The 22592-nt window shown below is 46.9% G+C and overlaps 1 protein-coding gene across 2 annotated transcripts in view; it reads left to right on the top strand.

The window, feature by feature from the left end:
• VIRMA (vir like m6A methyltransferase associated) overlaps positions 1-22592 on the top strand; it is an 811754-nt gene that overhangs the window by 576947 nt on the left and 212215 nt on the right. For both annotated transcript variants that reach the window (XM_086966010.1, XM_086966009.1), the window contains exon 21: positions 18113-18209. In XM_086966010.1, the coding sequence (XP_086822136.1) occupies positions 18113-18209 (97 nt within the window). The remainder of the gene's footprint in view (positions 1-18112; positions 18210-22592) is intronic.

The raw sequence follows: 22592 nt of genomic DNA, 5'->3' as shown, positions 1-22592 counted from the left end.
ACTAAATCAACAATTTTTTGTTTTTTTGGCCTTTTTTCCAGTTACGAGCCAGAACTCTGCTACCATTGCAGCAAGTTGTCGAACAGAACTTTAAGAAAAGCGGGTTTCAGTCCCTGCATGACAGAGGAAAAACCGTGAGTGGAAGAGAAGATTTTCACTCCAGGAAACCTTCTTCTCAGCAAAAAGAACGTAAGGAAAGAGGGGAGAAGAGAAAACATCATTCCCACTTCAACTTCGAGCCACAGATCTTCTTCTAAAGTTCGGTATGTTCAAAATCGTCGAAATCAGCGTCACGGCATCCGTCGACGTCGAAGTCGCCGTCGAAGAATTCGCCGTCGATGAGAGGTGAGAAGCGTCATGAGCATAGACGATCCAAGTCTCTCCTACGACTATGAGAGGACGGGACCCGACGTCGTCTCGTCGTTGGTCACCGCCGAGAGGCTCGAAAGATCAGTCAAGGTTGCCGTCGAGAGGCGCTATGACGTCGACGTCGAACCGGGCAGTGGAGGTTTCGACGTCAAAGAGCCCAAGTCATGTGGCGTCGAGGCACACAACGCCGAGAAAATCATCGCAGTCGAGGCGCATGACGTCAACGCCGAAGAGACACTCAACGCTGAAGAGACACTCAAAGCCGTGGAAGTCGACGCCGAGGAGGTCGTTGCCAAGGAGGTCGTCGCCAAGGAGGTCGTCGCCGAGGAGATTGTCGTCGAGGAGGTCGCCGTCGAGAAGATCGTCGTCGAGAAGATCGTCGTCGAGAAGATCGTCGTCGAGAAGATCGTCGTCGAGAAGAACGCCGTTGAGAGGATCGCCGTTGGAAAGATCGACGTCGAGGAGACCGTCGTCGACGTCTCCTGCAGCTAAGAGGCCTAGAACGGTGTCTAAAGACCAATCTAAGGTTTCTGTGGCGTCTTCTGGGAGTTCTTCTTCCTCCCCTGGGCTGTAGATTGTAGAAATCTCTCCAGAGCCCTCAAGAGCGCCTTCACCTACAGGGGCTAATATCTCTCCACAATGTCTGGGAGAACTCAGAGAATGGAAGATAAAAAGAATCAACCTTCCAAGGTCTAAGTCCAGGTCTCCTGTGTCGGAAAGACCTGCTTCGAGATCAAGGTCACCTCTTATACGAGTGGTTCAATCTCCGAGAAGGTGTGAGCGTACTCCGCCGAGGAAGTCTCCATCAGTGAGAAGGCGGACTTCACCCTCTCTTCACATCACCGTTCATCCAAAAGACGTGATACGAGATCTTCGACAAGGTCTACAGATTCGAAGAGGTATTACTCACCGACGCCGTCATCAACTCCTCCAAGTAGGATATCGCTGATTGATGACTTAATCACATTTAATGAAGTTCTTTGTCGTGGAGCAGCGAAACTTATTATCGAGATGCCTGTCTCTACTGCGAAGACAACAGTTATCTTCGAAACATTGCATCAAAAATTATCATCGAGACCTTTACTTCCTCTGGTCCCAGGTCTTTTGGAGCCTGCTGAGCATGAATTCTTGACTCCTGCATCTTTGGGAGCGGTTCCTTCACGGATCGCAAAGAAGTATAAGGCTCCGGACAATGACCCTTTATTTCTAAGATCTGAGCCACAACCTGATTCGGTCATCGTCTCAGCGGCACGTAAAAATCAGACAGGAGCGACGTCATCCTCTGTTCCTCTGGACAAAGACAGCAAAACTATGGATTCGGTAGGGAAGAGAATGTGTGCCACTTCTGCTTCCTACATGAAGGTCGCCAGCGCCTCCGCTTTGTTGGGTCGCTATGACCGCGCACTTTGGGATTCCTTATCCCGGTTCGCTGAAAAAATCCCCAAAGAAGACAAGAATGATTTTCTGGAAATCCTTCATGAAGGTGGGCTAGTGGCTAATCAGGTGATTAGCGCAGCTGCGGATGCTTCCGATCTGTCTACGCAAGGCTATGCTCTTGGTCTTTGCGCAAGGCGCTCTGCTTGGCTAAGGCTTACTGGTCTTAAACCTGAAGCCCAACACCGAATTCTAAATCTGCCGTTTAATGGTAAATCGCTCTTTGGGTCTCATGCTGACGATGAGATGTCACGAATGAAGACGGAGCTGGATACTGTGAGAGCTGTGGGTCTCGAAAAGAGAAAGGACAGCTTTAAGAAAAAATACCGTCCTTATGATCGGAGACAGAGCCAGCAGAGGGTTCAAACCCCTCAATGGTCGTCACAGCAAAATCAGGGAAGATCTCAGTTCTCCCAGCGTCGTCCTGGTAGAGGAAAAGGCAGCCTATCCAGACAGTCTGCTCCTGGAAACAAGCAGCAACAACAAAAGCAGTGAGTGTTTGCTTCCCCTGAGCCCGTTGACCACTCCGGTGGGGGGAAGTGTGCGTTTTTACCTGGAGGAGTGGAAAAACATCACAAACGACAAATGGGTGCTGAATATTATGCAAAATGGATATGCAATCAGATTCAAGTCTCCTCCTCCTTCCATTCTTCCTCAAAAGACTGAATTCCATCGACTTCATCTTTTGAAGCAGGAGGTGTCTGGGTTACTCCTAAAGAAAGCCATCGAGGAGGTCCCGAGGACACAGCGTCGGCAAGGCATTTACTCCAGATACTTTCTAGTTCAAAAGAAAGGTCCAAACAAGGAGTTCAGGCCCATACTACATCTCCGGCGCCTCAATCAGTTCATTCGGCGAGAAAAGTTCAGAATGCTGGCGTTACATCAAATAATTCCACTTCTTCATCAAAGGGACTGGATGTGCTCCATTGATCTTCAAGATGCGTATTTTCACATCCCCATTGCCCCAAAGCATCGAAAATTTCTAAGGTTCTGCATACAAACCATTCATTACCAGTTCGCAGTCTTGCCCTTCGGGCTAAAGTCAGCTCCTCGCACCTTTTCAAAGTGCATGGCAGTCGTAGCAGCTTTCCTAAGGAAGAGACATATTTTCGTCTATCCCTATCTAGACGATTGGCTGCTAAAGAGTGCCTCTCCGATTCTACTTCAGCAACATCTCATATTCTGTATACATCAGCTGCGGAGACTGTCTACACATGAACTTCAAAAAGTCTATCCTCAATCCCACGCAGAGGATACACTATCTGGGCGCACTTCTGGATTCAAAGGACGCAAAAGCGTATCCTTCGGAGGAGAGACTATCCTCCATTCTCCTCAAGTGTCAAACAATGTTAAAGACTCTTCGACCAACAGCCAGACAGATCTCACCTCTGCTAGGATCCATGGCGTCTTGCATTTTCCTCGTTCCAAACGCCAGGCTGCACATGAGACCTCTGCAGCAGTCGCTGGAGGATCAGTGGTCCCAGTTTTCAAACCTTTGGGAAGACAAGCTGTCACTACCTCTGTCGGTGCGGATCTCCATTCGATGGTGGATGCAGCGGAATCATCTGGTAGTGGGAGTGCCCTTTCAGGAGTACATGCCCAGACGATCTCTGGTGACAGATGCGTCCCTGCAGGGTTGGGGCGCTCATCTGGAATCCCTTCAAGTTCAAGGAGTGTGGTCAGAGAAAGAAAGGCTGTATCACATGAACATGTTGGAGCTCAGAGCGGTCCATCTAGCTCTCAAGACTTTCTTTCCTGTGCTCAAGACATCCTCCCTGCTTGTTCAGACGGACAATACTACAACGATGTACTATCTGAACAAGCAGGGCGGAAAGAGGTCCAGACCTCTGTCGCTGGAAGCGCAAGCAATCTGAAAGTGGCTTCTGGCTCGGGGTATGAGATTTTCAGCTGTCCATCTGCCCGGTGTCCTCAACGTCCAAGCAGACGACCTAAGCAGACACTTCGCAGAAGCATACGACTGGGTCTTAAAAGACGAAGTAATAAGAGATGTCTTCCACACCTGGGGGTCACCAGGAATCGATTTCTTTGCGGACGCCGACAACGCAAAATGCCACGTCTTTGCGTCCAGGTACCCACAACGAGGATCCAAGGGGAATGCTCTATGGATAGACTGGTCAGAGACATTACTCTACGCTTTTCCACCGATTCCACTCATTCCCTTGGTGATCAAGAAGTTGTACAAGTCCAAGACAGACATGATTCTGGTGGCTCCGGATTGGCCTTGCCAATGGTGGTACCCGGATCTCCTGCATCTATCCAAAGTGGCACAGGAGGCTTCCGTGCTGTCCGGATCTGCTGACGAGAGAGAACAGCAGGGTGTTCCATCCCAACCTGCCATCCCTGAAGCTAGCAGTATGGTTCCTGAGTTCGTCCAGTATGGTCATCTATGTCTCTCGCAGGACTGTATGCACATTTTAAGAGAGGCAAGGAGAGCTTTTACAAGAAAAACATATGCTTTCAAGTGGAAGCAGTTTTTCATGTGGTGTGCTGCTGAGGGTCATGACCCGATTCGAGGTCAGGAACAGGTACTGTTACCATACTTACTTTCTTTGGCCAAAGCATGTTTACAGTATTCATCTATTAAGGTCCATCTGGCAGCAATAACAGCATATAGAAAGTCCCCTACTCAGGTTTCTTTCTTTCAAATGCCAGTTGTGAAGGATTTTCTAGAGGGTCTCAGGAAGGTGTATCCTCCCGTGAGGGCTCCCTCACCTCCTTGGGAGCTTAATGTGGTTTTGTCTAAATTGATGGGTCCCCCATTCGAACCTATACATAAAGCCTCCCTTCAACATCTGTCGTGGAAGGTGTCCTTCCTTGTAGCTATCACAGGCTTTTTGTGCAACAGAACCCTATCTCGTTTTCCATGCGAATAGAGTGATGCTTCGGCGAAAACAGCTCCCGGGTAGACCGAGAGGGCACTCCACTAGTGGAAAAGCTGCTACTATAGCAATGCTTAAAAATGTTCCTGTACATGAAATTTGTAAGGCAGCTACGTGGCGGTCGGTTCACACCTTTGCCTGCCATTACTGCCTTGATTCTGATACTCGGGCGAATGCCCAAGTTGGTCAGGCATCCCTGAGGAATTTGTTTGGGTAATACATATAGTAGTGTACTGTCTAGAGGGTCTGGTATTCGTCCGCAGGGTATGAGATGAGCTTGCTACTCTATTCAGTGATTATGACTATTGATGAGTATCCCCTGGAAGAGAAGGGTTAGTTACATACCTGTAATCCTAATTCTCTTCCTGGGGTATACTCATCAAAGTAATAAGCACACCCACCCTCCTCCCCGGACGAATACCAGAACTGGCTATTTTACATATTACCCATGCTGTAATCACACTGTTATACGCCGTCCAAAAGAACTGACCTAACTGTCACCTGTGGTGCATGATGGGAGCCTGGAGGCTCACAGAGGTCTTAAAGGCACGGCGCCAGTTTTTTTCTGTTATTACAATGCAGCCTATCTAGGTTAAAGCTGCCTCTATGATCCTGCCTGATTTTACCTTTGAAAATAAAGGTTGTGTGTTTCAAAGACAACAAAGGCAGTGCTTTCTTCTTTGCCTTTTCATATAATGTAATTTATATGTCTTTATTTAACAAATGTAAAGATTTTACAGGCATTTGGGGGCAGTTTTTTTGAGCCTAGTATGGTTATATTGGGCTGCATATGTATATGCATATTATCTATATATATATAGTTTATTTTATGCGTATTTATGTATGTATATATATATATATATATATATATATATATATATGTGTGTGTGTGTAGATATATGCATATTATTGGCTATTGCTCCGGGGTCCCGCACGAGGGCGGGACTATTCAGTGCTTATGACTTTGATGAGTATACCCCTGGAAGAGAACTAGGATTACAGGTAAGTAACTAATCCGTATACATCTGTTAGGTTACATCTAGCAGCCATAGTGGCCTACCTACAAAATAGACAACACTTGTCTTTGTTTAGAGTCCCCGCTATCAAAGCCTTTGTGGAAGGACTTAAAAGAATAATTCCACAAAGAGCTCCACCCTCTCCAATGTGGAACCTTAATGTAGTCCTTACCAGACTAGTGGGTCCTCCTTTTGAACCTCTCCACAAATGTGAACTACAATTTCTCTCTTGGAAAGTAGCCTTTTTGGTTAATTCACATCTCTCGGGAGAGTATGTGAACGCCAGGCATTAACCATACAAGAACCATTTTTACAGATCCATCATAACAAAGTGGTTCTTAGAACTAATCCATATTTTTACCCAAAGTAGTATCTGCCTTCCATCTAAACCAGTCTGTTGAACTCCCAGTATTTTTTCCTCAACCAGACTTAGTGGCAGAAAGGGCTCTACACACCGTAGATGTTAAAAGAGCAATACTCTACTACATTGAAAGAACAAAATCCTTTAGGAAACCCAAACAACTTTTTGTGGCTTCCTCCCCACCTCATAAAGGTAATGCTATATCCAAAACAGGAATTGCTAGGTGGATTGTAAAATGCATAAAAATATGCTACATCAAAGCCAAACGCACGTTAACCATTCCCCCCTAGAGCTCATTCTTCACTTAAAATAGGGGCTTCTATGGCATTCTTAGGGAACATTCCCCTAGATGACATATGCAAAGCAGCAACTTGGGCTACACCACATACCTTCAGAAAACACTATTGTGTAGATGTGCAGGCAAAACAACAAGCTTGTGTGGTCCAGGCTGTACTGAAAACACTATTTCAAACTTCTGCAACAGATACAGATAGCCACAGCTAAAGAGTTAACTGCTGTATAGTATATGCAAAAGTGTATAATCTGCAGCTCATATGTCTCGAACGGAAAATGCTACTTACCAGTATGCATCTGTTCTAGGCATGTAGAGCTGCAGAGTTGTACATGTCCACCCACCTCCCCGTTTACCTCTATCTGTTCCAGTATTATCTTACTTAGATACATCACGCATGGACATCTTTATTTTCTCACTACTTCATCTAACCCCAGTTGCAAAAACAATCTAATGATGGAGCAGAATCCCATGCGCACTGTCGACCAAAGGAGGAGTCACCAATCTCGTGACTACAACACTTCTTTAAAGACAAAAACAACATGCAAATATCGGAGCCCAATACCAGATGGTGATCTATGCAAAAGTGTTCAACTCTGCATCTCTACATGCCAAGAACAGATGCATACTGGTAAGTAGCATTTTTCCTATACTCTGTGCTGGTGTTTTTCTTTTTCCTGGCAGAGGCTCAGAGACAATGTTTTGTACAGTGGGTGCCAAAGAACCCTCTAATGCAAGCATACCAATCCCGCCACTACCGGAAGGTCATCAACCAGTGGGACAGGTGTTATTGTCCATTGCCTGTGGTATTCTGTCAGTCTTTGGCCTAGGCATTGTTCCCACATGGGCCTTTGTCACTGTGGTTTGGCACTACCTTATCGTGCCTCACTCACTCTGACTTGGCAAGACGGACTCCTGCCTCTGTTCTCTCTCACATCTTTGTTGGGGCATTGTAGCCATATTTGTGGAGAAGTGTGGCTCGGGGGTTAGAGGCGGCAGACCCGGAAGCTGAGATCGGCCCTGGACCAGGGTTCAATTCCCCGCCTCGGCGGGTCTTGGGCTAAAAATTCCACGGACTCGATAATTCTCGCTCCGGTGCCTTCTCGACTCACGGGTTCACACTCTGCGACTCTGGGCAATAGCTTGCTTAATCTCCACAACGGCCCCTCGCGGTGGGATGCCTGGCTTTCACCTTGTGGATACCTTGCCGGGGCTATCTCACAGGGGAATACCAGGACGGGTTCCCTAAGCAAGCGCCGGGACACCCACTGCGGGTAGCTGTGCGCTATATAAGCTCAAATACATTTACATACATTTACATTTCTGCTGTAAGTGGGTCATGCTCTAGAGCCTGCTCCCTTGTACAGCCGTCCTTGTTGTATTTAGATTGATTCTTCCCTGCCCCTGCAAGATGTTATTTCCTTATCGCTTAGTGGAAGTGCTTTGTACCATTCTTGCTGCTAGCAATATTCTATAAGAGTTCAGATACCAACCACAGCATTGGTTGCCTAACTGGTTATTCCTAAGATGTCACCATCTACACCCCTTTTTAGGTCGAGCCTAGAGCAGCGCTGCTCTAGGAGATGACCTTTAGAAATCGGTCAGCTCTTTTCAAGCACTCGTGCTTGTGCTGGCATCCACCTTGCGGGAGCGAGCAGCGGCGTGCAGCGCGCGCGCTTGTTTACATTTCCCTGCTAGTGGTTGCTTTCAATTTCTAGCAGGTGTTCCGTAGTTTCCAGCTCCCCGTCTGGATGTGCTCCCCCCTCGCTTATCCTAAATACATGTTTTTTTAAGCTCCCTGGTGTTCTGCCGTTTTAGTGTGCATGCGTGTAATTTTACACATGTGCACTATGTCATTTGTCATTCAATTTGAAGCTCCTGCGGCAGCGTTACCACCACTACCAGTGAATTTAACCAGCCTATGAAAACTGTACACCACTGCGGCATGCTGCATCGACTAGGCCCTAACTTTCATCCCTTGAGAAGCCCAGCTAGAGGACAGGAGAGGTTGGTTCAGGTACTGCGCATTTTGTAACTTGTCGGTCAGGAGCCTTAGTTAGGTATTGGCAGGACACTGCGTGCCCCTACTTTTTTTTTTTAATCAAATCAAATGCACTATCCTGTCACTTAATGCATTTAATTGTGTTCACTAGCTGCTTGTCAGTAGGCCGTCGTAGCTGCAGGCCTCTGGGGCTGGGCAGGCAGTCCAGTAAATGGCAAGCCCCTCCGAGTGTGTGATAGCACTCCCCTCGGCCCGGATAGCAGACCAGTGCACTGATGGCGTGGGCGCACCATGTTCCGGAGGCCTCCCCAGAGCGGTGTGAAGATCATTGCCCCCTCATGCAAGGCTTCACATGCGCCCCTTACAAGAGTGCTTAGCATATCAGTGGAATCAGTCAAAGGGTCAATTAACCGATCTAGTGTTGGTAGACAGCCCTACCCATCACCCTCTGCAGTGGTAAAACCCCCAAACATATTAAAAGGACGGACTTTCATCGACCCTATTCCACAGATCTTGCTCAGTGGCGTCACTAGGGTTGGTGTCACCCAGTGCGGTAGCTCATGGTGTCACCCCCCTCACGACTGGTGTGCAGAGCGCCAGCCCAGGGACAACTTTATGTGACATGCCCAGTTTCAATTTGTGCCCTTCCTTTCAGCTGCCGGAGTACAGAAACATAGCACCCAAGAATTAATAAACGCTCTTTGGGAATGGAAGATTAAGTATTGTATTGTAGGGAGGAGCTACATCACCAACCAAGATGGCCGCATAGTCTCCCGGCTCCGCTGACCCCCGTCCTACGCTCGCTTATCCTGTCGAATATCCTGACCTCCTGCCCCAGATTCGTGTGGGTGAACTAGTCGGCACCCCGATGGTGTGATCACGGAATTTTTCTGATGTTCTGGGGTGAAGTAACATCGAAAATGTTTTGAGGCCTAACCCAGACTGGAAACCGGGGTCTCGATTGCTGGTCTACCCGGGTCCAAAGTGAACAACAACGGACTGCTGAGAGTGGTTGTGTCCGGTCCTCGGAACTCTTGAAAATTTCTCTGGACTACTTTGCAACCATCTGCTGCCTGGTGCTGTACCCGAGGTGAGGCGACGGGTGGCGCGCGGTACTGCGTCGCGGGGGGCCCCGGCCTGGAGGCCCGGCACTAGCACCGCTGGTGCCCCGGGATAGGGGTCCCGCGGCGCATTGCTGCGTGCTGCTGTCCCGTCCCTCACGGCTTGTTTCTGCTCCGGCTTATCCTGCCCCGGAGAAGGGGCCTCTCCGTGGGGATCTGTATGCCTGCGGCCGTATGGAACCTGGCGGAACCGACACAATGTGGCCCTTCCTTGCGGATGGTAATGGCGGAACTTGCGGCGCTTCGCGCGATGGGGAGGGCCCAGGTCAATCACTGGCTGCCGGCAACAGACGGGATCATAGGGCCGGGAGCAAGCCCTGACTTGATTTTTGGGACCCAGCAGCCGACTTGCCCCCTGTTGGAAGCCCCACTGCGTTTGGCCCCGGTGCTGGAAGCTGTGCCTGCCCCCGAAGAAATGGAACTCATCGTGTGTGCTGAGATTGGTGACTCTTTTACGTTCTCGGAAACATCGGTCCTACAGTTATCGGAGCATTTCACTGCTTCCCCCATCCTGGACACTGTTGGCCCACACGTTGATCTGTATCGGAGCGAGTCACACCCCCTCCCCAATCGGTCTCCCAACATGGCGGATGGAACGATGCTTGGCTTCGGAGACGGGGAGGGACATCGTTGGTGCAAGCCGTGTGCGTTGGGACCTGCTATTCCTCTCCCATTTGCTGACTCAAACTACGGCTGCTTCTGTGTGAATCTTGACTTTCCGGGGATGGGGCTGTTCCTATCCGAGGGACTCGGCAACTTTGTTAGACGGGGCCAAGGCTGAGATTGCGGGTTGAACTGTTTGCGATGGATCTATTGGTAACGGGACTGCTTCATTAACAGACGGATTCCGGGGCGGGGGTGTTTGTGGTTCCCCCCGGGGTATTTTTGTATGGTGGACAATTCTATTCGTGTTGGCTTAGGGGGGGCCCCCTTTGTTAGGGCGGGGGGGAGAGACCGGGAGCGCATGGACTATCGCCCTCCTCCGTTTCCCTGTTGGGTGGGGTTTCCTTTCTTTCTCCTTTTTCTCTGTTTCTTCTATATTTCGGGTTTGGTTCTCGGGCGACAGGCACACTGCTGGGGGGGGGGGGGCGTAGTCATCTGCAGGGGTGCAGGGTGGGGGGTTGGGGGAGGGTTTTTATTGCCTTTATTTTTTTTCTATGGCCTTTTTTTTTTATTTTCTCTTATCTTTCTTTGTCTTTTTCTTTTTCTGGGTCAGTGCAGTGGGTTTCATTTGGTATCAATCACTGCTTTTTCATCTGTGCCTCAATTTTCGTGGTGTTCTCTGGGTCTTAGGGCAAGTGACTGCAGGCGTGAATTGACCGTAATGTCCCTTCACATCCTGAACCTCCTGTTTCAGCGCCGTTGATTTGATCGATTACTGTTTACTGTTGCCACGTTTACTATTCTGCCTGCCATTTTTCGCTGCTGGGAAATTGTTTGGCACCTGATCCTTCCATCCTATATTATAAAATGAAAACCTTTTATATCCTGTTTTCCTAATTGGGCTGTTCAGTGACCGAGAGTATGCTAGCATGGAGATTCTGCTCCCCGAGGTGATGCATGTGATTAAAATTGCTCTCTGTTTATCTATCTGCTTAGCGGCCGGCCCCGGGGGTTGCAGGCCCATACTTGTATTTGGTTGAAATGTCAATAAAGGTTTTCGGAAAAAAAAAAGACGTATTGTATTGTAATTGCATTTCTATATCCCTTACTAGTTACTACTACCCCTGACGAGGCGTCGAAGCGCTTTTTCGGCGAGTAGCACGCTACTCCGGGACCAGTAAAACGCGTGCAATATAAACAGAAGCTAAATCACAGATTTGGATTACATCCATTGGTCAGAAATTGAGCAGTGCTTTTGACTGTAAAATTAGGGACATGATTATTAGGCCCATAAATGACACCAGTTGCAATCCTGACTTTTAATTACAACCTGGTCTGAGACCCAAGGGACCACCCACTTAAACCATTGCTTTAGAAGTCTTGGGGCTTGTTTACAAGCCCCTTGCACCGTTGGTACGTCGCATTTTCCCATATTAAAATTGGTGCGGCGCAAGGGGCTCATAAATAAGCCCCATTGGCGTCTTGCTCCCACCAAAATCACTGGAGTCATATTTATGACACTCCACACAGAGGCCAAAGATTGAATGAACATACATACAGCCTGTTCTAAATACACACCTGCTCAAATATGTTGACCCCAACTGCGCCCTGAGCACTAAGTCCGACACATTCCCTTTCACAGGCGCTAAATTCAGGGCCCGAGCTAAATCAGTTTGCTCGCAGAATGCACTGAAAAAAAAGACTCGCCCTTTAAAATATACACTCGACCCTGTTATTGATTACAAAGATGCAATCTTTTAGGAACAGCTAGTGTTTATTTAGTCCTGCTGCTTAGTAACACCTTTGCATCTTGAAGGCTAATAAATATACAGTCTGTACTTTAGCATTAGATAACTAAACGTAAAGCACTGTAGTGCATAATACTTCATGCCTAATCTTAAAACAAACCCAATGTCACGAATCACGATAGTTATAGAACCGCCTGAGCATCAGTGTTTACCTTGATGCTGAGTGCGTTGAGAGACACCGACTTTTCATTATCTCGATAATCGCTGCTCAGGCTCTTCCAGCAGGGTCTCTGCTGTTGGGGAGCTCCTCAGAATGTGTTTTCTCGCAGACGATCTCAGTTTCATGCTCCAACTTATCAGTTGTCACCTGTGCGCTGGAAGTTGTTCCCTCCGAGTTACCCACCGCTGCTGCCCACACAGCGCTACCTCCGCAAGAGTCATGTTCTTCGAAAGGAAACTTAGACAGTTCCCACCCTCTGTTAGGCTCGAACCACTGCGTTCCTGTCTCACAACAGGTTGCAGTGTCAGCAGGGCTCCCTGTAACTTTAGAGGCACTCACATACTTTGAGGATGCGAGCTGCTATTCGAAAGGTCTGTCTCGTGGCTGCAACTACTCCCTCAGCAAATGCAGTCTTGGAACCATGAGGCGCAGCAGGTGCACAGATGGTGTCCGTGCTAGTCGAGTCCTACCCCAGCTCCGGCCCACCGCTTCTAACTGATGTGAGGTCACATCCCCCCACCACGACGCCACAGAGCCTGCAACGCAACGACTCTGCTTAGGGCAGACCCCGCCTGAGAGTCTCCAGGCAGCAGAGGACATATTGTAAGTTTGTAGCACGGCACAGAGAGATGTTTAACTGTTATCGAGCCTACGCTGGCAAGTGAAGCATGCCGGCCCGGGCGCACGCACAGGTGTCAGATGTGCTAGAAATGCGTTAGCGTCACGCCCTATGGTGATACTTGGCAGGCCTGCACGGTGTCACCCCATGTGATGGTGTCACCCGGTGCGGACCGCACCCCCCTTGTGACGCCCCTGATCTTGCTCACAGCAGATGCATCTCTAACAGGTTCGGGGCTCATCTTCAAGATTACGCAATACAAGGCATGTGGAGCAACAAGCACAAAAGCATCCACACGAACTAGCTGGAGCCATTAGCTGTTTTTCTAGCACTCAAGCTTTACTAACTCACCTCATATTCAAACGTGTCCAAGTCTGCAAACAATATGACAGCAATGTATTACTGCAGAAGCAGGGCGGGACACACTCTCTCAAACTGTCAACACTCGCTCAAGCCATTTGGAATTGAGCAATCCATCACAAGGTTTATCTTCTGGCAGAACACCTCCCAGGAGTAAACAATCAAATTGCTGACCTTTTCAGCAGAAGGAGACAGTGAATTCATGAGTGGGGACTTCATCCCCAAGTTCTCATACCATACTTACAACAATGGGGATTTCCAGAGATAGACTTGTTAGCCACAGCCAAAAACGCAAAATGTAGAAGCTTCGGCTCCAGGTTCCCACACCCATTTTCAAAGGGCAATGCCCTATGGATGAACTGGTCAGAGATATTTGCCTTTGTTTTTCCGCCTCTCCCGTTCATTCCATGTGTGGTTCGGAAACTCAGGCAAACATCCCTCATACTAATTCTAGTAGCTCCCACATGGGCCCGTCAACCATGGTACACCACCCTGTTGGAGCTGTAACTACTTCCACATCAAAAGCTGCACCTTACCTCCAGTCTCCTCACACAGAACCATGGAGAAATCAGACATCCAAATCCCAAATAACTGAACTTAGCGATCTGGCTCCTGAAGTCATAGAGTTTGGTTATTTAAATTTACCACCAGACGGTATGAATATTCTTAAGGAAGCAAGAAGGCCTACAACCAGAGCTTGCTATGCAGCAAAATGGAAAAGATATGTTGTATACTGCAATAACTTAACAATCTATCTTTCATTTATTTATTTTTTATTAAGGTTCTTAGTCGTACAACAGATTACAGTATGTAGGTTTGCTTTTTGGTTACTTTTAAGCCTTCCAATCCTTTGCATAAGTAGTCTTGCATCTTCATAACGACTAACATTTGACAAATCCCTTCGTAATCAATCCTTTAGATGCTTCCATACAAAACATTATCTGTTACTTGTACTTGTTACATTTACAGCACACTGGACTAGCTTAGATCTATGAGCTTGCACCTTGCAGCGGTAGCTGCGTACTTGCAGAATAGGCAACATCTGTCACTATTCAGAGTTCCAGTGATCAAAACTTTCATGGAGGGATTGAAAAGAGTAATACCACCAAGGGTTCCTCCTGTTCCAGTATGGAATCTCACAAAAAGAACAATTGATGGACAAAATGCAGAACAATGTCTTACATTCACCCCAGTACAGAGATCTGGGCCTAAATCTATACTTTTTTTTGCTCCCCATGCCATTCGAGTTTGAACCCAAACAATATGCAAATCAGTCTTGACCCTGTGCCCAATGGAAACAGTCCTGCCCGAACTTCCAGGCCAGGTCCTCCCTCGACTGGAAACAAGCATCCTAGGACCGATTTTAGGGTTACACCCCTCATCGGCCAGGATAGCTAGACTCCAGTGGCATGGAGAGCACAGGACCCATGTCTGGGCATACCCGTACAAATGCAAAAAGAGCAATTGATGGACAGAATGCAGAACAATGTCTTACATTCACCCCACTACAGAATCTCACCATTGTTCTCACAAGGCGCATGGGTCCACCTTTTGAACCCTTGCCCTTTGCAATTTCTCTCATGGAAGGTTGCTTTCCTCATTGCCATCATATCACTCAGGATAGTTGGTGAGCTACAGGCATTAACCTTAGAAGAACCCTCTTTTCAGCTACACAAAGACAGGATAGTTCTACGCACCAACCCTAAATTCCTTCCCAAAGTAGTTTCTGCTTTTCATATAAACCAATTGGTTGAGTCACCAGTCTCTTTCCCTCAACCTGATTCTGTAGCAGAACGTGCTCTCCACACGCTTGACAGTGAAAGAGCTTTACTGTACTACATAGATGAGACAAAAGACTTTCGCAAAACAACTGTTTATTGTATTTGCTTCACCTCACAGTCAATCCTATCTCTAAATCTGGTATTGCAAGATGGATTGTTAAATGCATTCAAACATGCTATGCTAAAGCTAAAAGAACTTAAGCCTCTGGAGCACATTCCAAACGCAGAATAGGGGCTTCTGTGGCCTTTTTAGGTCAGATTCCTCTAGCTGACATATGTAAGGCAGCTAGATGGTCTACACCACACACATGTACCAAACCCTGTTTTGTAGAAGTGTTAGCAGGTCAACAGGCTAATGTAGGCCAAACAGTACTTAAAACACTGTTCCAAACAACTGCAACATCTACAGGTTAGCCATCGCTTTGGGAGTATACTGCTTTATAGCCTATGCAAAGCATGTGTATCTACAACACCCACGCCTCGAACGGATAATGTTACTTACTCAATAAGCATCTGGTCTTGGTATGTATAGCTGTAGATTCACATGCTCCCATCCAACTCCCCCGGTACCTGTAGTTGTTGCGGTTCTTTATTATACATTTATAAGCATGGACATTTCTATACTACACTTATTTACTCCATTTTCACCCTCTTGCGGCAAAATAATATAACAATGGAGTCGATGACCATGCACACTATCACCGAAAGTAGGAGTCACCTTACCTCGTGACTAGGATAGACTTCTTCGAAGAAAAACAACTTTCAAACATCCGAACCCAAAACTAGATGGGAGGAGTATGCAAAGTATGTGAATCTACAGCTCTGCATGCCAAGAACACACACTTCCTAGGTAAGTAACATTATCCTTAAGCTGTAAAATCCATCTATAATCAAGACGACTAATGGCTAATGATTTATTTATTGCTTTTAAAACCTTGAGACGTAAGACGTGAAACACCTCAACATGCAACCTACTTCAAGTTGTTGGAGCCAAATTCCTGCCTTCAGTATCTTAGTGCTCTGAAGTGCTCAAAACAAAAGACATCATAACCCTAAACAATCTACAATAGATTATTTTTTTAACAAGTCTTTGCAATCCCACTGTACGTGTCGCAAGCCCAAACCAGACTGGAATTTGGATTATTTCACCAGAGTCCATACAGGCAGGGTATCCTGGTCAAATTCTGCTGGAGAACCACCCTCCTCCCCTGAAGCTTATGGCTAACTAACGCACTGTTATACTGAACATTTATCTTTCTCAAATATACCTTGTATATTCATTGTTTTTTTTTTTTTTTTTTTGTATATTCATTGTTACTGTATCGTTTCCTGCTCCTATCCTATGCTCCAATGAGCTAAAAAACAACCTAACAAAGGAGGAGATGACCATGCGCAATACAGACAGTAGGCAGTGGCGGCTCATCCGCTAAGGTGGAGGAGCATTGCCCCACTGCTTTTAAGCAGTATAAATAAAGGAAACATAAAATCATAGCAACAAAAGTTATCATTTTATATTTCCTTGCTGCATTGCAGGCGGGCTGGGCTACTCTGCTCTCAGAGCAGTGCAGGGCTGAGGAGGAGTGGTTTGCCTTTCGAAGTGCTCAATGACTGTTTGGCCGGCCCTCTGTGGCCAGCCAAAACAGTCATGCGCACTTCACATGTTCTCCTTACAGACTGCTTTACAGCCTGTGTGGAGAACATGCCCCGGCCCCCATTCCTGTCTGAGCACCAAACCACAGCGCTCAGACCAATCACAACGTTGGCAAGAGGAGCCTGGGTGCTTCCTGGTTATTGTTTTGCGCCAGCGGAGTCCTGATGCAGAGGAGAAACGTGGCGGCGACAAGCAAAGTTATTTTCTTTTTTTCACATCCCTCCTCGCTCCGCCATTTCCCATCGGTGCCAGCCACCACTGACTGTAGAAGGAGTCACCGCACCTCGAGACTCGAAGAACTGTTTCAAAGAAAAACAATGTGTACACCTCCGATCCCAACACTAGATGGCAGGAGTATGCTAAGCATATGAATCTACAGCACTACACTCTACAAACAGATTCTTATATGGTAAGTAATCTATTCCTTCTGATAGCCACCGCATTGTTTCGAAGAGTGAGCAATTCTCCTGTGCAGTACCTTGCAAAGATTCGCTGCTAACTCAGGGAACTATCATAAGATGGATAGTTCAAACTATCCAGATGTGCTACAAGATTAGCATTTGGAGAGAAACCAAGAGCACACGCAACAAGGAAGAAAGGACCAACGCTGGCTTTCATTGTGTTGTGTTGTTAATGACATATGCAGGGCAGCCACATAATCCACCATATACACGTTCACGCTACTGTGTGGATATTCAAACTAACAAATAAGCCCAAGTACTTAAACATCTAGTCACAGATTCAAACCCCCCAAAGGAAGGGAATATCACTGAAATATCTGTGCACAGCATGTGAATCCAGAACAGTCATGCTGCAAAATTAAATGGTTGCTTACCTGTAGAGAGTACTTTTGCAGCTTGAAGAATTTTCTGAATTCTCATTAGCCCATCCTAGCTTCCCAAGAAATGAAGTCAACCAACATTAACAAGTCCCTAGGGAAAAAAAGAAACTGAAGATATTTACTATGCAATCGAGGCTTCTGACTTCATTGGAGGATGGACACGGCACCAAATGGTGGTCGTCATCAATGATGCCCATCCAGCCAAAAAAGAGAGACAATTCCATACCTATCCACTAAATGGTGGAATAATGTACACAATGTGAATCCAGAAAATTCTTCAAGTTGCAAAACTACTCCTACAAGTAAGTTACCATTTTGTTCCATCGCCAAGCCAAGATCCCTAAAATTGCCATACCACCTCCACCAGTATATCCACACCAGATTACATCCAACACATAATGAGGGCCGTAGACATGCTATTAATGTAATTTAAAGCCTATCTTCCATCTTTTGACAAGGCAAGGTCTTCTTAGAGTGTCTCCAGTGCATAGACCATTCCCCTAATGATATCCTAAAGGCTGTTGAAGCAAACCTTCCGAATAGTGACTATACCCTTGAGCGAACTCACATTGGTGGTGTTGGAAAGAGCAGTTTGCCTTATAGTTATATAATCTGTCTTTGCTTTAAATTTTACTTGAATGAAGGTTTTCCTGTTAAGTTTTGTGTCTTGTGAAAGGACAAGCATGTACTCACATATGGAAGTTTTGAAAGAAAGTCCAGACTTGTTGCCCTCCGTAGTGATAAATGTAGCCTGTGTTTGCAGCATGCAATGACAATTATTATTCATTTTTCAGAACTGTGTATGTGCTGGCAGATGTCATGGATGAGCAGCTCAAGACCTTGTCATTCTCACCATTCCAAGCTGATGAAATTGACACTGAATTGGACATGGTAAGAATCCCATTTTAGCTGTGTGCCATATTTTTGCTACTAAGATAGGTGTCTATTATTTTAGTTCACTAAATCATGATTTTATGTATTTGTCCTTATAGTATGATGACCGATTTGTAAGGAGCAGGAAACTACGTTGCTGGTGATCATAGATTATATTTTGTTGTTTAGCATCACTGGTAATGAGAAGCCTGTGGCAATTACAGCCATGAGGCTACACTCTAAAAAATAAAGTGTTAAATGTTCAGATGAGAAGGAGGGCTATATACACCTACTGAAACACCCGAGGATATTTGAGAATATTTTACAATTTTCACAACTTTCTTACTTGTTTCCCTTAACTTTACTCAGTTTGTGGAGTCTGGCCTTTGTTGATAAATCAACATGTGTAAGAATTTCAAGTTTCTGAAACCTCACAAAAAAATGTAAGTTTCTTTTATTCACATAAAAAAAATTCCATGGGTATTTTTTATACCTATACATGCTCACACTACTTAAATCAACTTGTCAAAGTAGCAATTTGTGAAATCCCACAAACAATGTGTTCGAGGCATATGAGCCGCAGATTGCACACTGTGCATAGATCGCCACCTAGTGTTGGGCCCGGATGTTTTCAGTTTGTTGTTGTCCTGAAAAGTTCTTTGGAAGTCACGAGATAGGTGACTCCTCTTTTGGACCACATTGCGCATGGGCATTGGCTCCATCCTCAGACTGTTTTTTCCGCCATTGGGCTCGGATGTATTTCCTGCGCTCCGGTTTTGGAACCGAAATTCCTTACGAAGCCTTACTTTTTGGCCATTCAAGAAGTGTCCTCGATGTGGGTCGAAGTTTCCCCACGTCGACCTACATGAGGTGTGCAACCTTTGCCTCTCACCAGAGCACGAGGCCAAAGACTGTTCCGCTTGTGCCTCATTCCGCTCCGAGAAAATGATTTGGGATCGACGAGCTCGAAGAACTATGGCTCGCTCGTCAGCTTCGATCCCCGACGACATCTTCGAAGGGCGTCGACGTGCCAGAACACCAGCACGCCGAAGAAAGTACCAGCTCCTCAGATGTCGAAGACTCCGAAGTCGAGGACATCACTCCAGCTCAACGGGTCATAATAAAACAGTCGACCCCAACCCTTCCTCGACACCCTCAAAAAAGGCTTCGGTCACACCCTCATTTTCAGGAATCAACGATGGGAGCACAGTGCTAGCCTCTCCTCCGGATCGCCCCTCTGCACTCTGGTATATGCAGTGCGTATAACTTGAAGAGTTGTAACAAAGTTCGTGAGTGTTTCACCAAGGTCAGTGCAAGTAAGAACTTGATATTTCCAGTATCTCTAGACACGAGACATGGCTCGTGTTTCGGGATAATATCCCTTATCAGTAGAGAAAGGTTCTGGGGTAGTTGAGAAGGCCGTCACAGGCTTCGTCACCTTCGGGCCCGGGTGCACACTGAGAGACTGCTTCCCACGCCCGCCTTCGGGCCCGGCAAAGAAATCTACTAAGCCTTCAGGCGGCTCGGGCTCGAGACAGCCTATTCCCGGTGCCGATCCTATACCGACACAGAAGAAGAAGCTAACTTCCTCAACCACGCCAACAGTTGCTCCGACACCTAAGCACACAGCGCCGAAGACTGGCAGCGGCTCATCGATGCCGAAACCGCACTCGGAGCCGAGTAAAAAAACACCTAAAGCTCCAGATTCACATGCTTCGGAGCCGAAAAACACTCTGAACCGAAAAATCTGGTTGCGGTAAAAGACATTTCAAAAGGGCATACTTCTAAACCAAAAGACCCAAGACCAGCTACCGACTCAGTGCGGAAAAAATCTACGGAGCCGAAAACTTCGACCCCGAAGGATCTGTCCTACTCAGAAGAACTTTTCACACCTAATCAGAAAACCCTTGTAAAGGATCCTAAGACTGGTCAATTGACTCTTAGCTCCAAGAAGAGACCACTTGAGGTGCCAGCACCACCTCCTCCTCCAAAGAAGAGAGACATTGCAACCTCTCCATTAAGGGTCCCTTCTCCACCACCTCCCCATACTGTTCCCCCACAGACTCTGATGACACAGGTGGCGGTGCACATGACCCAGCAGGGACCAATAGTCCCCCTCAGTCACCTAATCCATGGGATGATTACAACACCCCTGATGTGCCTTACGTCCCACAAGACGACGTATACCCTTCCAGACCTTCCCCACCAGAGGACACTATAGGTGTTAACCTAATAGTCCAAAGAGCTGCCCAGTATCACGGGGTGGACTTACACACTGATGCGGTGCAGGAAGATTTCCTATTGGACACTTTTGATAACACACAAAGGTCTATTGCCATTTTGCCAATGCTTAAAGGTGTCATCAAGCACGCTACAGAGGTTTTAAGGATCCTGTCCGGGCTAGGGTCCTCAACCCTCTCATTGAGGAAAAATATAAAGCTGCCCCTACAGATCCAGGTTACATTAAAGGTCCAGCATTAAGGGTCCTGAGCCCAAGAATGTCCACGGACTCGATAATTCTCTCCTCGGTACCTACTCTAATCATGGGGTCCCACGCTGCAACTCTGGGCAATAGCTTGCTTAATCTCCACTACGGCGGCCCACCCGCTGCGGGATGCCTGGCTTTCACCTTGGGGATGCCCAGTAGGGGTTATCTCACAGGGAAAAAGCCAGGACGGGTTCCCAAGGCAAGCGCCTTGATGCCTTCGGGTGATACGTGCGCTATATAAGTCGCAATACATTTACACATTTACAGCACCATTAGATTCTTTACTAGTGTCTAATGCACGTAAACGTGCTAATTCTCAGACATCCAGTGAGGCCTCACCACTAGACAAATAATCTAAGCTTCTTGACACCTCCGGCAAACGAACAGCATCACAAGCAGCTAACATCTGGCGCATTGCCAACACCCAAGCGTTGCTGGCAAGATATGACCGGGCACATTATGATGGACTAGAGTCCATAATGCAGCATCTACCAGACAAATACAAGAATAGGGCCAATGAACTTATACAGGAAGGTACAAATATTACTAATACTTCCATTTGTTGTGCCTTAGATGCAGCAGACACCGCCTCTAGGGCAATCAATACCAGCACCCTTCTACGTAGACATGCCTGCCTACGTATTTCAGGTTTTAAATCTGAGGTACAAAACTCCAGCCTTAATCAGCCATTTGATGAGACACATTTATTTGGCCCAAATGTTGACGTGTCTTTAGAAAAAATGAAAAAAGACACTGATACTGCAAAATCTATGGGAGCCTTGCAGCAGCAAGCTCCCAGACGTTCTTTTCGTCGCTCATCATTCAGAGGCAACACAAGAGGCTACTCCTCGGAAAGTCCCTCCACTTCTTACAAAACCCCTAGCCAATCCACATTCACTAAGGGCTACCAGAGAGGGGGTTACAGGGGTAACAACAACAAAGGCAGAGGCAAGACTAACAACTCCCGCTCTGCCTCCACCCCTACCCAATGACTTTCCTACCCTTCCCCCCCAACATTCCACTCCTGTGGGGGGAAGACTGCAACAATTTCTTCCTGCCTGGATCAACATCACATCAGACAGGTGGATGCGACAAATTATTCAGTCGGGTTACTGCCTAGAACTAACATCTACCCCCCCAAACATACCACCCAAACAGCGTCCAATGCCAAAAGAACATCTATTACTGTTAAAGCAAGAAGTAGTATCTCTGCTAGAAAAAAGTGCAATAGAACCAGTTCCTCTGCGCCAACAAAACAAGGGGGGTTACTCTCTATATTGTCTAATTCCAAAAAAGGACAGCTCTCTAAGGCCTATTCTGGACCTAAGACCGCTAAACATATGCATACAGTCAGACCATTTTCACATGGTCACACTCCAACAAGTCCTTCCACTTCTGTTACAAAACGACTTCCTTGCTACTCTAGATCTCAAGGACGCATTGTTCCACATTCCCATTCACAAGGCTCACAGGAAGTATCTCAGATTTGTAATAGACGGGCAGCACTATCAATTCAAAGTACTCCCATTCGGTGTCACAACAGCACCTAGAGTATTCACCAAGTGCTTAGCAGTAGTGGCAGCGCATTTACGAAGACAGCACATCCATGTCTTCCTGTACCTCGACGACTGGCTCATAAAAGCCAGTTCATACAACCAATGCGTGGAACACACTCATGCCACAATCCAACTGCTCCACAACTTGGGGTTCACAATAAACCACACCAAGTCTTATCTACAACCATCCAAAGTACAACAGTACCTCGGTGCCACAATAAACACCTCAACAGCGCTATCTTATCCCACTCCAGCAAGGATAGCCAGCATGCAAACTCTTCTAACAAAGTTTCAGCAACAACACTCCCTTCCAGCACGAGTGTTCATGCAACTCATAGGGATGATGGCCTCTTGCAT

This window comes from Lissotriton vulgaris, chromosome 4_1 (assembly GCF_964263255.1).
Source record: "Lissotriton vulgaris chromosome 4_1, aLisVul1.2, whole genome shotgun sequence".
Classification (NCBI taxonomy): Eukaryota; Metazoa; Chordata; class Amphibia; order Caudata; family Salamandridae; genus Lissotriton; species Lissotriton vulgaris.
Note: the sequence above shows the minus strand (reverse complement) of the source record. Positions and strands in the feature narration are given on the sequence as shown.